This window comes from Salmo salar, chromosome ssa26 (genome assembly GCF_905237065.1).
Source record: "Salmo salar chromosome ssa26, Ssal_v3.1, whole genome shotgun sequence".
Classification (NCBI taxonomy): Eukaryota; Metazoa; Chordata; class Actinopteri; order Salmoniformes; family Salmonidae; genus Salmo; species Salmo salar.
Window position 1 is genome coordinate 36266869 of NC_059467.1, and position 14670 is coordinate 36281538.

At 43.9% G+C, this 14670-nt stretch overlaps 1 protein-coding gene across 1 annotated transcript; it reads left to right on the forward strand.

The window, feature by feature from the left end:
- Positions 1–4131: 4131 nt before the first annotated feature.
- On the forward strand, positions 4132–8570 carry LOC106562684 (RNA-binding protein MEX3B). The gene is made up of 2 exons (XM_014127668.2): positions 4132–4789; positions 5694–8570. Exons 1-2 carry the CDS (start codon positions 4558–4560, stop codon positions 7109–7111), a joined length of 1650 nt encoding a protein of 549 aa, XP_013983143.1. The 5' UTR covers positions 4132–4557; the 3' UTR covers positions 7112–8570.
- The last annotated feature ends 6100 nt before the right edge of the window (positions 8571–14670 follow it).

Genomic DNA, 14670 nt, shown 5'->3' on the forward strand with positions numbered 1-14670 from the left:
CTTGTTCAATTTATGTCTCAGTTGTTGAATCTTGTTATGTTCATACAAATGTTTACCCATGTTAAGGTTGCTGAAAATAAACGCAGTTGACAGTGAGAGGACGTTTCTTTATTTGCTGAGTTTAAATGCTTCACAGAGTTCAAGTAACAGGCACATCTCAACATCAACTGTTCAGAGGAGACTACGTGAATCAGGCCTTCATGGTCGAATTGCTGCAAATAAACCACTACTAATGACACCAATAATAAGAAGAGACTTGCTTGTGCCAAGAAACACGAGCAATGGACATTAGATTGGAGGAAATCTGTCCTTTGGTCTGATGAGTCCAAATTTGAGATTTTTGGTTCCAACCACTGTGTCTTTGTGAGAATCAAAGTAGGTGAACGGATGATCTCTACATGTTTGGTTCCCACCGTGAAGCATGGAGGAGGAGGTGTGATGGTGTGGGGGTGCTTTGCTGGTGACACTGTCTGTAATTTATTTAGAATTCAAGGCACACTTAACCAGTATGGCTACCACAGCATTCTGCACCGTTCCTATCTGGTTTGCGCTTAGTGGGACTATAATTTGTTTTTCAACAGGACAATGACCCAAAACACACCTCCAGGCTTTGTAAGGGCTATTTGACCAAGAAGGAGAGTGATGGAGTGCTGCATTATATGACCTGGCCTCCACAATCACCCAAACCCAACCCAATTGAGATGGTTTGGGATGAGTTGGACTGCAGAGTGAAGAAAAAGCAGCCAACAAGTGCTCAGCTTATGTGGGAACTCCTTCAAGACTGTTGAAAAAGCATTCCAGGTTACTACCTCATGAAGCTGGTTGAGAGAATGCAATGCTGTCATCAAGGCAAAGGGTGGCTACTTTGAAGAATCTTAAGTATAAAATATATTTTGAATTGTTTAACACTTTTTTGGTTACTACATGATTCCATATGTGTTATTTCATAGTTTTGATGTCTTCACTATTATTCTACAATGTAGAAAATAGTTAAAATAAAGAAAAATGAGTGGTGTGTCCAAACTTTTGACTGGTACTGCATATCTTAAAAGGTAACATCAAGCTACAGAGCCTATATACTATGGGTGGAAAATGAATCATGCCACATTTGGCAAAGACCAGATGTAATTACTTTTACCCTGTATATGGTCTGACTTATATTTTTTTGTGAAGCATTTGTGTCGTACTTATGAAGACATTATGAATGCTATGTAAGCCTTTACACATTTTTATTTGTTTAAAGTGCGACCCGTTCAGAGTCATTATTATGTAAAGACATTCAAGTTGGCCTTGGAAATGGTACATTGTCGCTACCCCAGTTTATAATGCTGCCGTATTCATGATGAGGGGTATAGGTGTTTGGTGAAGTTGCCCTAGACGCTGATCCTGGGTCAGGTTTGCATTTCCCCCACTAATGGTTAAGGTTACCTGAAACTGATCCTAGATCGGTTTCACCTAACCTAGGGGACTAGAGGTGAATGGGTCGACGACTGCTTTGTTTACCTAACAAACTGACATCCATGGGTTGTTTGATCCTGGGGACATACACCACATGGTGTTGTGGTAAAACAGGTTTTCTTAGTGGTAAAATATGCAGTGTGAAGTATATAAGAAACACAATGAACCACTTAGCCACCATGTAGGCTGAACAGAACACTAAAGCTCTCATCACTTTTTATCATCATGTTAATGAAGAAGCACCTTTAATTGGAATCATATTTCCCTCTTGACTGGATATCCAGTTTGTTCTTTATTCCCACCTTGATTGGATTGTGGTGGCAGCAAAATACCTTTTCTTTACCATTAAAATACTCAGATCAGCCCATAGACCTATACTCATACAATTATAATCTATTTCTATGTCTATATTATTCCAGACCGTGAATGGAGCAGGTGAAAGGACAATATATAATGTGTTGTAACAAACCAAATCCTATATAACTAAATTATTATTAATATACAGTAGTATGGGACTTGTGATTTCTGACAGATGGAAAAAGCTATTATTTTAATGTAATTTTATATTCCTGTAACAATAGCTATTTCTGCCATGTGGAAAAAGCTATTATTTTCATTTAGTTTTACATTCCATACAATACATGGTCCTTTCCATATCTTCAAGTGGGTCAGATATCACGCACCGCGCGTCTATAATTAAATTCCAGATGTTTTAAAGCCAGCATTCAAACCCCCTAATACAAGACAATGTGACAATGCAACAAAAAAAAGAGAGAGGGGGTTGGAGGGAGGGGGTTTCCAATAACAAGAGGTTCCCATCCCGCGTTCTCAGTTTCGGAGCCGTTGATTTTAGCATAGCAATTGTGAGCGCAGAGTGAGGTGACAAAGACGAGTGTTTCTCGTCTCAATGGCTCTGAATTGGTTTGAAATTTCCTTTGTTTTGAAAGAAGCGGCTCCCCCGCTGTCCCCCCTCCCCGCGGGGTCCTTGCCTGGCCAGAAAGGGCACGTTGGTCGCTGGATGCAGAAAGACCTCTCACCCGCCCCTCCTCCCCTCCCAGCTCTCCACCATGCGGCTAACGTTTACATTATGCCCCGCAATAAACGGAAATATGCAAACTGACAATAGCTATTGTCAATAGGACTGTATTGTTGGATGATATAGGACCTGTAGAAAAAATATATATGTGAATCTGTTGTGTTCTGTCTCATTGCATAATGTTTTATGGGGGAAATTATATTCTAGAATCGAAATAACAATGCGCCTTGAATTTGGGGACCTTAATCAGTAGTTTAGCTACGTTACATTTTAGTAATTTAGCAGACGCTCTTATCCAGAGCAATTATGGTTAAATTAAGGGCACATTGACAGATCTTTCACCTATTCAGCACGAACCAGCGACCTTTCGGATGCTTGCCCAACACTCTTAACCGCTAGGCTACCTGCCGCCTTTATGAATGTTTAGGCTATTACCATCTTAACTCAATCATTCAAACAATAAACACTGTTAATAGCCGTTTACTAGACCTGATATAGCCTATAGCCTACATCACGTATTATATATAGTAGGGTATCCTAGCACTAAGCTTTAATATCTGGGCCAGTAGATCTAATTATGTATTGGGTTTTCCCCTAGGTTAGGTCTCGGAGTGGCAACTCTCTCTGTCGTCGCGCTCTTCACTGGTGTAAACATCCTCAGAAATGAGTGGTGTTTGAACGCAACAATTAATTACCTGCAAGCTGTTGGTTTCAAGTCCCAAGCAAATAGGCAGAGGGACACTGATGTCACGGAGGCAAATGCCTGTCACGATGAGCGTGCCAATTCAGTGCGAGGATGTTTCGAAAATCCTTCTACAGCTACAGTTATTGTTAATGATCATTAAATACATGTGTCATGAGTCATGATAGGCTTCAATGCCAAGAGCAGGCCGACATTTGCAGAGAGAGGAGAGAGGGGAGGGAGAGAGGGGTCTTGCCAGAGAAAAACCAAACAAAAAGCTCATGTCTGGGCATGCCCTGCAACACACATATTTTTATTAATTGATTTAAAAAGCTTATCTTTTGGCATATGACAGTAATATAATGTCTGGGTGTTGGCTTCATAGCATTGAACACTTATAAGTAAACCATTTACATGTTTTATGTTTTATATACAATTACGCGCTATGTTTTTTTAAAGATACTGTCAACTGTTAAGAACTGCTCTCATTTTGACGCATAGACCTATGTGTAAGTTGGGTAGTTTGCATATTTATTTTAAAAATAACAAAGCGACGCATGCAATGAGCCGACAAAGCTTTTTTGATTGACAATGCGCTATTTGACACACAAAGAAAAGCCACATGGGGTTATAATAACCGCATGACCTCATTTATTTACATGCGCTTGTAATAAACATGCGCGCGCTCAGGAAGAAATCCACTATTTATTACACAGTAGCCATAAACAACAAAGCTCCTCATGAGGAAGTCGGAATATAAACGCATTTCTTTTCTTATCAAAAAAGACTGCGTTTTGATGTAGGGTGACAACAAAGGAGGGGAGTATAGGCTATTTCTTTCAGGGACTGGGGAAGCGCTTCTGTGACCTCCCATTCCACGGCGCCTGTCCAATCGGTTCCGGCTATGCAAATTCACCAAGCAGCGCCGCACCGACCCTGCCCTGGTGGGTGACGTCATTCGCACATATCCCCCAGTAGTGCTGTCTGGCTCTGCAGCAAGTCAGACAGAAACAGAAAAGAGCTGAGTGTGTGAGTCCAGTTGGGAGGGGCTCTGTGAAGGAATATTACCACCGCCGGCGTTCCAGCAAAGCCAACCTACAACTCTGGAATAGGCATTTCTGTGCCCTTCTCAAGGCACATTTCAGGAGTCTGGCTCATCAACAACAAAATAGGTCCCTTTCTGGTAGGGCGGATTGCTTGCACTGATTTTGTAACTGCGAGAGGAGAAAGAGAAAGAAAAATAAAAAAGCGCACTGATTTGCACCATTGGCTTGAAACCGGTCGGGTGCCCCATTTTCCCATCATCACTCCTTTTCCTACCCAGCTTCCGTGTTTTCCCTCTTTGTCTGCGCTCACTGCTCCAGACTGCAAAAACGCAAAGATGCCTAGCTCACTGTTCGCCGAGATGGAGAGGAATGGGAGCAACCAGGAGAACGCCCTGGACGACCAGAGAGCCCTGCAGTTAGCTCTGGACCAGCTCTCCTTGCTCGGCTTGGACAACGACGAGAACGGGCTATATGACAACGAGTCTAGCCGGAAAAAGAGTGTCAATATGACCGAATGTGTCCCTGTGCCTAGTTCGGAGCATGTAGCTGAAATCGTCGGCAGACAAGGTGAGTAGGTTACTGTATTTGCTTTTCATTTTCGCTGTTTCTTTGTTAGGATACAATCTTGCAGCTATAGCCAGCAGCTGGCCAGAGTCAATGTTACACTGACTGACTGTAGGTTAGTATAGTCTGGGCGTTAGTTTGCTGTTACACATACATGCAGAATATGGGTTTCCACTGCAAGATGTCAGTTGTTATCCTCGGCAAAACAAAGGCAAGTGAAGGAATAGTTTGGCTGCTACCGTAGGGCTCATACATATAGACAGGCAGCGCTCTGACAGGAACTGTTATATTACCACAAGGGATTCACTCCCTTTGTCATGTTATAACACTCTTGTCCCAGATAGGCTTCTGCCTCAGCCCACGACGCCAGGGATTTTTCATTCCTCGGCTGCTTTCCTCTACAGTTTCCCCATTTTCTTTCAATTGTAAAATAGTTACACCTGGAGGCGGTTGGAATAGAACTTTATGCATTTATGCCCGGAAATTGAATCAACCAAGTAGAATTATCCGTGTTCGTATAATCCCAAAATACATTTTAATTAAATAAAATGTATCTTGACAGTTAGTGGATGTTTCCTTTGCATTTCTCCTATCATATGTTGCTGTGCTAAGGGGAAATCATGGATTCTGCACGCATCCCCCCACCCCTTTACTTGTGCTATTTTTGACCTCATCTGGCATATGGACATGATAGTCGTAGAGCATGTGGTTTGAATTTATCCCGGATAAGATAGGGTGAATTGTTTTTCTAGCCTTTCTGAAATAGCTGAGAATAAAAAACCCAAATCACACATCCCAGCTGTTTCAAGCAGCACATAGACCACATTTCCACCCCAGTCACATGATGTTTTTTGTCCCTCAACATTTTGACATGCACTTACTGTCACCTTTTCCTGTGTAACCACAGGATGCAAAATCAAAGCGCTACGAGCCAAGACCAACACCTACATCAAGACACCCGTGCGTGGCGAGGAGCCGGTGTTCGTGGTGACCGGGAGGAGGGAGGACGTCGCTATGGCCAGGAGAGAGATCATCTCTGCGGCTGAGCACTTCTCCATGATCCGGGCCTCCCGGAACAAGAACACAAGCATCAACGGAACGACGGGAGGTGGTACCCCGGCCCCTGGACCCCCCAACCTACCGGGCCAGACCACCATCCAAGTCCGGGTTCCTTACAGGGTGGTTGGGCTGGTCGTGGGTCCCAAGGGGGCCACCATCAAGCGCATCCAGCAGACAACCCACACCTACATCGTGACTCCCAGCAGGGACAAGGAGCCTGTGTTCGAGGTGACGGGCATGCCTGAGAACGTGGACCGTGCTCGGGAGGAGATCGAGGCCCACATCACCATGCGGACTGGTGGCCTCATTGAGCTCCAGGACGAGAACGACTTCCATGCCAATGGCACGGACGTCGGGTTTGACATCCATGGCCACCCCACCCTATGGTCCAAGCCCAGTAACCCGCAGAGCGCTGCCTCCACGTCGGGACGCAAACCTTTCTCCAACTACCGCAACGACTCATCATCCTCCCTGGGCAGCGCGTCCACAGACTCCTACTTCGGCACCAACAGCGGCTCGCGCATGGCGGACTACAGCCCCCCCTCCCCGGCGCTCAGCTACACCGCCAGCAACGGCAACAACAACAACAACCTGAACATCAACAGCAACGGGAATGGCTTTGTCTATGGCGGCGACATCATCTCGCCCGACTGCACTGACATGACCTTCAGCGACACCTCGCCTGGGTTCAACCCCACGCCGGCCCCGCCCGGCCTCCTCTGGTCCCAGTACGAGCGGGGGATGACTCCCTCCTCCTCATCCTCCAGCTCCCCTACCTCCACCTCCTCTGCCATCTACCCATCAGCCAATGCTTCCACGAACGCCAACGGGATGGCGACGAGCCAGAGTAGGATGAACGGCGGCTGTACCCCCCAGCCCCGCTTGTCCCCACCCCTCCAAAACAACCACGCCAGTGGACCCACCGATCACCCCCTGGCCCGGAGAGTCCGCAGCGACCCAGGAGGAGGCCCCCGGTGCTTCCACGGGTACCCCAGCTCCAACGGCATGGCCTCTCTGCCCGGGCCCCACCTCCCCGGGGTGCCCTGCGACTCCTCAGCCTCCTCTTCATCCTCTTCCTCCTCCACCAGCCGAAAGGGCAGCCGCGACTGCTCCTTGTGCTTTGAGAGCGAAGTAATTGCAGCTCTGGTGCCCTGTGGCCACAACCTCTTCTGTATGGAGTGTGCCAACCGCATCTGCCAGAGGAGTGAGCCCAAATGCCCCGTGTGCCACACAGGGGTCACTCAGGCCATACGTATATTTTCATAAGACGTTGTCTCTATGACTCACTGACTATGATGTTATTACCAAGATGAACATTGATTACCAAGATGACCAAGTCTTTCTTGACTGACAATATTACCACGATGACTGGGTCTTGACTACGATAGCAACAACCACAACTAAAACAAGACTCTTGTTCTGTTTGAAAGGATCCTATACCGTATTGTATGGGGATATATGTTTTTGTATATACATATGTATGTATAGGCTTATGTATAAGCTGCAGTATCCAAAAAAGGGATAGACAACCCTCATCAGGGCTCTGTCGGAATAGTTTATAACATACTGTAGCTTGAGGGAGAAAGATATTTTCAACATCTACAAATGCATGTTTAAAATACTCCAGCATAGTAATCAGTAGTCATAGTAATGAATTGTACACAACATTTATGAAGTTAGGAGAAAGGCAGAAAGGTCTTGGACTGAGGTACTTAAGAGTTGTTTGGTCAGACTGTTAGCAGAGAAAAGCCTTCCAGTTTCACTGATCGAATGTAAGAGGGAGACAAGTTTGTCAGGACATCGACTTCTTAAGTTCTTGTAAGGTGAAGATACTGCAGTTTAAGGTCAGCCAACCATGTGAGGGAGTACAACAACATATCCTGCTTATATATGTATAGAATGGGAAAATATTCCACGTCGATGAAAAAGTTGTAATATTAATTACGTTAATACAGATTGAAGTATGTTATTCTTTTTTGACTTGAAAGATTATATTTCGTATTGCAAAGATGTTTACAAATATTTTTTATTTAAGTTCAGTGAACTTTTTTTGTAGCTGGGTTCAAATATTGTTTATTTTTTAGTATGACCTTATGGCAATGATCACTGTATTATTTTAGTATCACACAGACTGTGGGTGGAAATACAAGAGCCACAAGGATGTGTATTTACATTTGACAGTATTCTGTTGGGATGGAGTTTTTATAGGTTCAGCAAAAAATGTCTTTTAAATCGCTTCACCCAGCATATTTTCTATTCAGTAATATAAAGCATATTTTATTCTATATTATTACGAAATGTTGAAATGTATAAAACTTAGTAAGTCAAACAAAAAAGAACAAAAAAATGTTTATGCTTTCTAAAAATTTGTATGAATTAGATTCCAGTGGGACTTACAGACTTCTGTTGCACCACTATAGTTTTAATATTTCTATTTTAATACATTTGTTTACCACTTGTTTATGTATATGTAGGTGCTGTTACTTGAGTGTAAATGTACTTTATTGAGCAAAGTTTAAGAACAAAGTATATTTTATTTTATGATAAAGGGCCTTTAACCTCGCGTCAAATACTAATGTTATATTTGCAGAGACAAGATTTGAAAATGTATCGAGAGTTTTATTTTTCTGACAGTTCTACATGGTAAAGTAAAACTTAAGTAACGGTGCTACTTTGTTTAGAAAAATTATTTCTATATAAGTCCAATAAAAAAAGGGTACATTCATGAGTTGTCTGCTTCATGTCTTGTTTATATCATGGATTACTTGTCATTTAGATCTATGTTAATGTACTACTGTTCTGATGGTTCAGTTTGTTGGAGCATGGGGCTGGCAACACCAGCCGTATTCAGGAAGGTGAAATGTTTAGAGCATTGCAGACAGAAAAGTTACAAATAGAGCTGATTTAATTTACTTTATTATCTCACCGTGGGTTAAAATTCATTTGATCATTTGCTTAATAAGGAGGCAGGACATAACACACAGTACAAACATAGTGAAATACTGATCCATAATAACAGTGAACCTGATTGCAAACCCTCTACCTTACAGATATCTATCTGAACGTTCTATAACACTACAGTACATCCTCCTGAACAGGCCCCAGTGTTCAATCAATGTCTGCATGGGTCTCACACTGAACACACACACAGATACCTTAAGTCACTTTGCGTAAAGGCATTTGCTATGCTAATGACCATATTGTTTAGCTGAAACAGACTGTACAAAGCTACACTGAGAAAGGGAAGGGTCCTCCACACTGTTTCAGTTGAATGGTTTCTCTTCCCTAATGAAGTCAGCCAGAGTGTTGGAGGGACCAACATTATTAGCTTTGGCCTAATTATTTCTCTTGAAGGCAGAGTGAAAGAGAGAGAGGAGGCATAAAGAGAGCAGGCAGAGAGAGCAAGAAGAGGGAGAGAGGAGGAAGACAGGAGAGAGAGGGCTGAGTGCGCTGCTCTGTAGCTAATTAGAAATCTTACTGTACTGTATGTGACCTATTCTGGTACAAATTAAGTTGCTAATAGATCACCATCTATGGCCCCTTCTAGGTCTCCTTTGTCAAACACGTCAGTCTTTAAGCTAATTTTAGTTTGTGAAGTATTTTCTTTGATTATAGAAAACATGTTTGTACCCATCATTGAGTATAAGGGTGTATAACATAGGAGTATGTTTTGTATAGGTAAACCTGTATAACATAAGAGTATGTTCATATAGGTAGACCAGTATAACATAAGAGTATGTTCGTATAGGTAGACCAGTATAACATAATAGTATGTTTTGTATAGGTAGACCAGTATAACATAATAGTATGTTTTGTATAGGTAGACCAGTATAACATAAGAGTATGTTCATATAGGTAGACCAGTATAACATAAGAGTATGTTTTGTATAGGTAGACCAGTATAATATATGAGTATGTTTTGTATAGGCAGACCAGTATAACATAAGAGTATGTTTGTATAGGTAGACCAGTATAACATAAGAGTATGTTTCATATAGGTAAACCAGTTTAACATAAGAGTATGTTTTGTACAGGCAGACCTGTGCTGTTGTTGACAATTCATTCAACAAGGCAAAGTGACTGGTGTGAGACTGCATGACATGAGAAAACTAGTATGAGACTGTTGAAAGGGCAAGAGAAGAAGTGAGACAGTGACACAGTACTTCTGTAGCAGTTTGCCCTCCCTCTTCATCCTTTTCCTGGTCCCGTATCATGTGTTCAGCTCCGGAGTGAAGTTTACGCCTAGACGCTGATCTTGGATCGCTTCTCTTCCTCCAATCCTAACCTTTACCAGTAATGGGAGAAATGCATAAGTGACCCAAAATTAGCGTTCAGGGGCAACTTCACCGAACTTCACCCTACAACCATGTGCTCATGTTGGAAAGACTGAAGTTGGAACACATGCTCGGCTGCTAGATACTACCACATCTAAGTGGAGCTAGCGAGAGAAACAGGGCTCTACTGATAAGTTTAAAATGGAAACATCCAAGCCCGGCCCGGCAGAAATTGGCCACGTAAACCATTCTATTAGGTAACAATTCCAAGCTCTGTCGAGAAAAGAGCTGACAAGTGTTTTATTCTCGAATGCAGAACACATGGGCAGGCACAGAGCAGTGCACAGACACAGTCGCTCTGGACGTTGACACGGTGGGGTTCTAACTGAACAAAAAGGTTCTGTCCCAAATGGCACCCTATTCCCTTTATAGCGCACTACTTTTGACCCGGGAACATAAGGCTCTGGTCAAAACTAGTACAGATATAGTCAATAGGGTGCCCGAAAAGACAGACAGGAGAGATTTGGATAAAGGAAAGTAAACATATGAACACTAATAAAGACAGTGGACATTCATGTTTTTCTTTCTTTCTTCACAAATGTATGTTTTAGAATAAGAACATATTCTCTTGACCTGAAACAATTTAGTAAAAATGTGAGCATGCCGCCACTTACTGCTGTAGCTTCTGCGGTGACTCGGCAGGAGAAGCAGGTCATTCATTACACTATCTATTTTTAAAATGCAGCTTAGAGGCCCTCTGACTGACCTGTCTGTGTTCCTGCCTCTGTTAGCAGGAGAAAGGCTCCAGAACTTGTCTAGTAGCCCTGACCTAAATGTAACTGGGTATTTAATGGACCTCCCTCTGACACACACACACACATGTTTTTTTTTTACTATCATTGTGGGGACCAAACAATTAATTCACATTCAAAATCTTATTTTCCCTAACCCCTAACCTTAACCCTAAACCCTAACTCCTAAACCTAAACCTTACCCAAACCCTAATTCTAACCCTAAAACTAACCCCCAAGTCTAAAATAGCTTTTTCCCTTGTGGGGACTGGCAAAATGTCCCCATTGTCTGAATTTTACTTATTTCACTTCTGGTCTTCACAAGGATAGTAAAACCAAAAGCACACAGACAATCTACATTTCTTACAGACATAGTCAAGAAGAAGACAAAAAGGAGGCCAGTTCGATTACCTGCCGCTACGGGGACTACCTTCCACTGACCTTACACACACACACACACACACACACACACACACACACACACACACACACACACACACACACACACACACACACACACACACACACACACACACACACACACACACACACACACACACACACACACACACACACACACACACACACACACACACACCCCTTTCTTTCCTGGCCCCTCTCTCTCTCTCCACCCCTTCTATCCCTCCCCCTGACTGAACAAGTCATCAAGAACAGGCTGTGTGTGTTTTTCCCTGGTAGAGAAAAAGAGTGAAAGACAGAAAGAGGGAGAGGCATGGCTAATACTTCCAACCATAGGTAATACTGTGTTCTCATTCTATTACAATGTGTCCAACAACTATAGACTACAGACCAGGAGTTGAATTCACCCCCTGAATGGACAAACCTGCTGTGAACAGTGCTTCAGGGTGAAGTTTCTAGGGTCAGCTTCCCCTCCCCAATCCCAACCTTAACCATTATTGGGGATAATGCAAAACTGACCCAAGATCAGCGTCTTGAGGCTAAGGCAACCTCAACCTACACCATAGTATAAACTTTAAGGTGGACCAATGACACCACTCTGCCATGTCAACGAGTTCCCTGGCTGGAAGTCTTCTAGAGTTCACAGGTCCATTAAGATAACGTGTGATGGATGTTTCAGAGACAGCTGATAGTTAGTCAATCAGACAAAACACAGTCTGATTATAGTCTGACATGAATAATCGTACTGTGCCCCTTGACATACGCACGTACACAAAAAACCTATCATACCAAAACATGTGTTATAATGACATAATAATAGGTTGAAGACTGTGCCTTGGGGTTTCTTCATTGTATGAATCAAAGCAGTGAAATCACTATGCAGAGCATTGCCACTGAACAAGCCACAACTTATGTTTCCCTGTAAAACGCTGAGCCACATAGTGGGAAAACAGTTTAGTCATAAAAGAATGAACAGAGACCATCCGTGGGCATACATCATGTGCATCAGCGCAAAACATTTTTTGAGGGGAGTGATACGCATATGAACTGTTGAAAATTCTGTACTTTTTCAGTAAGTGTAGGGATGGATGTATAAGAAAGATCAATGAATACTTTGAACATTTGTAAAAAATAAATAAAAAAATAAACATTAATATAGCTTGATTAGAAAAGTTTTCAACCCCCCTGAGTCAATACATGTTAGAATCACCCTTAGCAGCTATTACAGCTGTGAACCTTTCTGGGTAAGTTTCTAATAGCTTTGCACACCTGGATTGTACAATATTTGCACATTATTAAAAAAAATTATTCCAGCTCTGTCCGGAAGGTTGTTGATCATTGCTAGACAGCCATTTTCATGTCTTGCCATAGATTTTCATGCCAATTTAAGTAAAAACTGTAACTAGGCCACTCAGGAACATGCAATGTCGTCTTGGTAAGCAACTCCACTGTATATTTAGCCTTGTGTTTTAGGTTATTGTCCCGCTGAAAGGTGAACGTGTCTCCTAGTGTCTGTTGGAATGCAAATTAACCAGGATTTCCTCTAGGATTTTGCTTAGTGTTTAGCTCTATTCTGTTTCTTTTCACCCTAATTCTTGGCGATGACAAGCACACCCATAACATGATGCAGCCACCACCATGCTGTAAAATATGAAGAATGGTACTCAGTGATGTTTTGTTTTGGATTTGCCCCAAACATAACGCTTTGTATTCAGGACATAAAGTTTTACTTTAGTGCCTTATTGCAAACAGGATGCTTGTTTTGGAATATTTATATTCTCTGCAGCAGGGTTCCCAAACTGGCGGCCCGAATTTGGCCCGAGGGTGGTTTAATTTGGCATCCCATGTTTTCTGCTAAGTTTTTTTTAATGTATTATTGTATTTTTCTTGTTGGATATAAAGACTGTAAAAACACAAGGAAATCAGCTCCAAGTGATTTCTACTTGGGAAATCTGTTCCCAAGTCGAAATCAGCCGCGGGCCAAATTGACCGCAATTCAGCCGGCCCATCAGGCTTCTCCGCTGCAGCGGGATGGATCGTCAGGCTTTCACGCCTCAGCCGGATCGTCAGGCTCCCACGCCTCAACCGGTGGGACCGTGTGGCGCCCCTAGGGGGGTGGGTACTGTCACGCCTGCTCCCACTCCCCCTCCCTGGTGCTCCTGGGCGCCAGGCTACCCTTCTTTACACGCACCTGTCACCATCACTACACTCAGCAACGCTCATTGGACTCACCTGGACTCCTTCACGTTGTTTATTACCCCCTGTATATCTGTCTGTTCCTCGGTAGTGTTCCCTGTGTCTGAATTAATTGTTGTTATGTGTTCCTTTCCAGACGCTGTTCCTGTTCTGTTTCGTCTCCGTCAGTTATTAAACCTTCACTCCTTGTACCTGCTTTTCATCTCCTGCGTCAATCCTTACAGAATGAGGACACCATTACAAGAAGCATCAGGGAGTTTTTTGAGGTTTTGTTTTGTTGGTGACGTCGGACACGGGGGCCGCCGCCTATGGAACCGGGGGTGCCTAAGCTGGCTCGTCGGGCTGTCATGCCCTAGCTGGCTCGAGGGGTTTCCTTGCCCCGGGTTGGCTTGGCAGGTTCCCATCCAACGTCATGCTATAGCCTGCTTGTCGGACTCCTATGCCTCAGCCGGCTCATGAGTTTTTTGTTTTGTTCGTGACGTTGGGCTTGGAATCCGCTGCTGATGGAACCGAGGGTGCCTAAGCTGGCTCATTGGGCTGTCACGCCCTAGCTGGCTCGAAAGGTTTCCTTGCCTCGGTTGACTCGGCAGGTTCCCATATCACGTCATGCTTCAGCCGGCCCATCGGGCTTCTCCGCTGCAGCGGGATGGATCGTCAGGCTTTCACGCCTCAGCCGGATCGTCAGGCTCCCACGCCTCAACCGGTGGGACCGTGTGGCGCCCCTAGGGGGGTGGGTACTGTCACGCCTGCTCCCACTCCCCCTCCCTGGTGCTCCAGGGCGCCAGGCTACCCTTCTTTACACGCACCTGTCACCATCATTACGCGCAGCAGCACTTATTGGATTCACCTGGACTCCTTCACATTGTTGATTACCTCCTGTATATCTGTCTGTTCCTCGGTAGTGTTCCCTGTGTCCACATTAATTGTTGTTATGTGTTCCTGTCCAGACGCTGTTCCTGTTCTGTTTCATGTCCGTCAGTTATTAAATCTTCACTCCCTGTACCTGCTTCTCATCTTCTGCGTTGATCCTTACAGAATGAAAAAGAAGGAGGTTACTGTCACACCTGCTCCCGCTTTGCTCACCCAGGACACTCCGGCCACCATCAGTACGCACACCTGCCTTTCCCCGTCACGCGCATCAGTG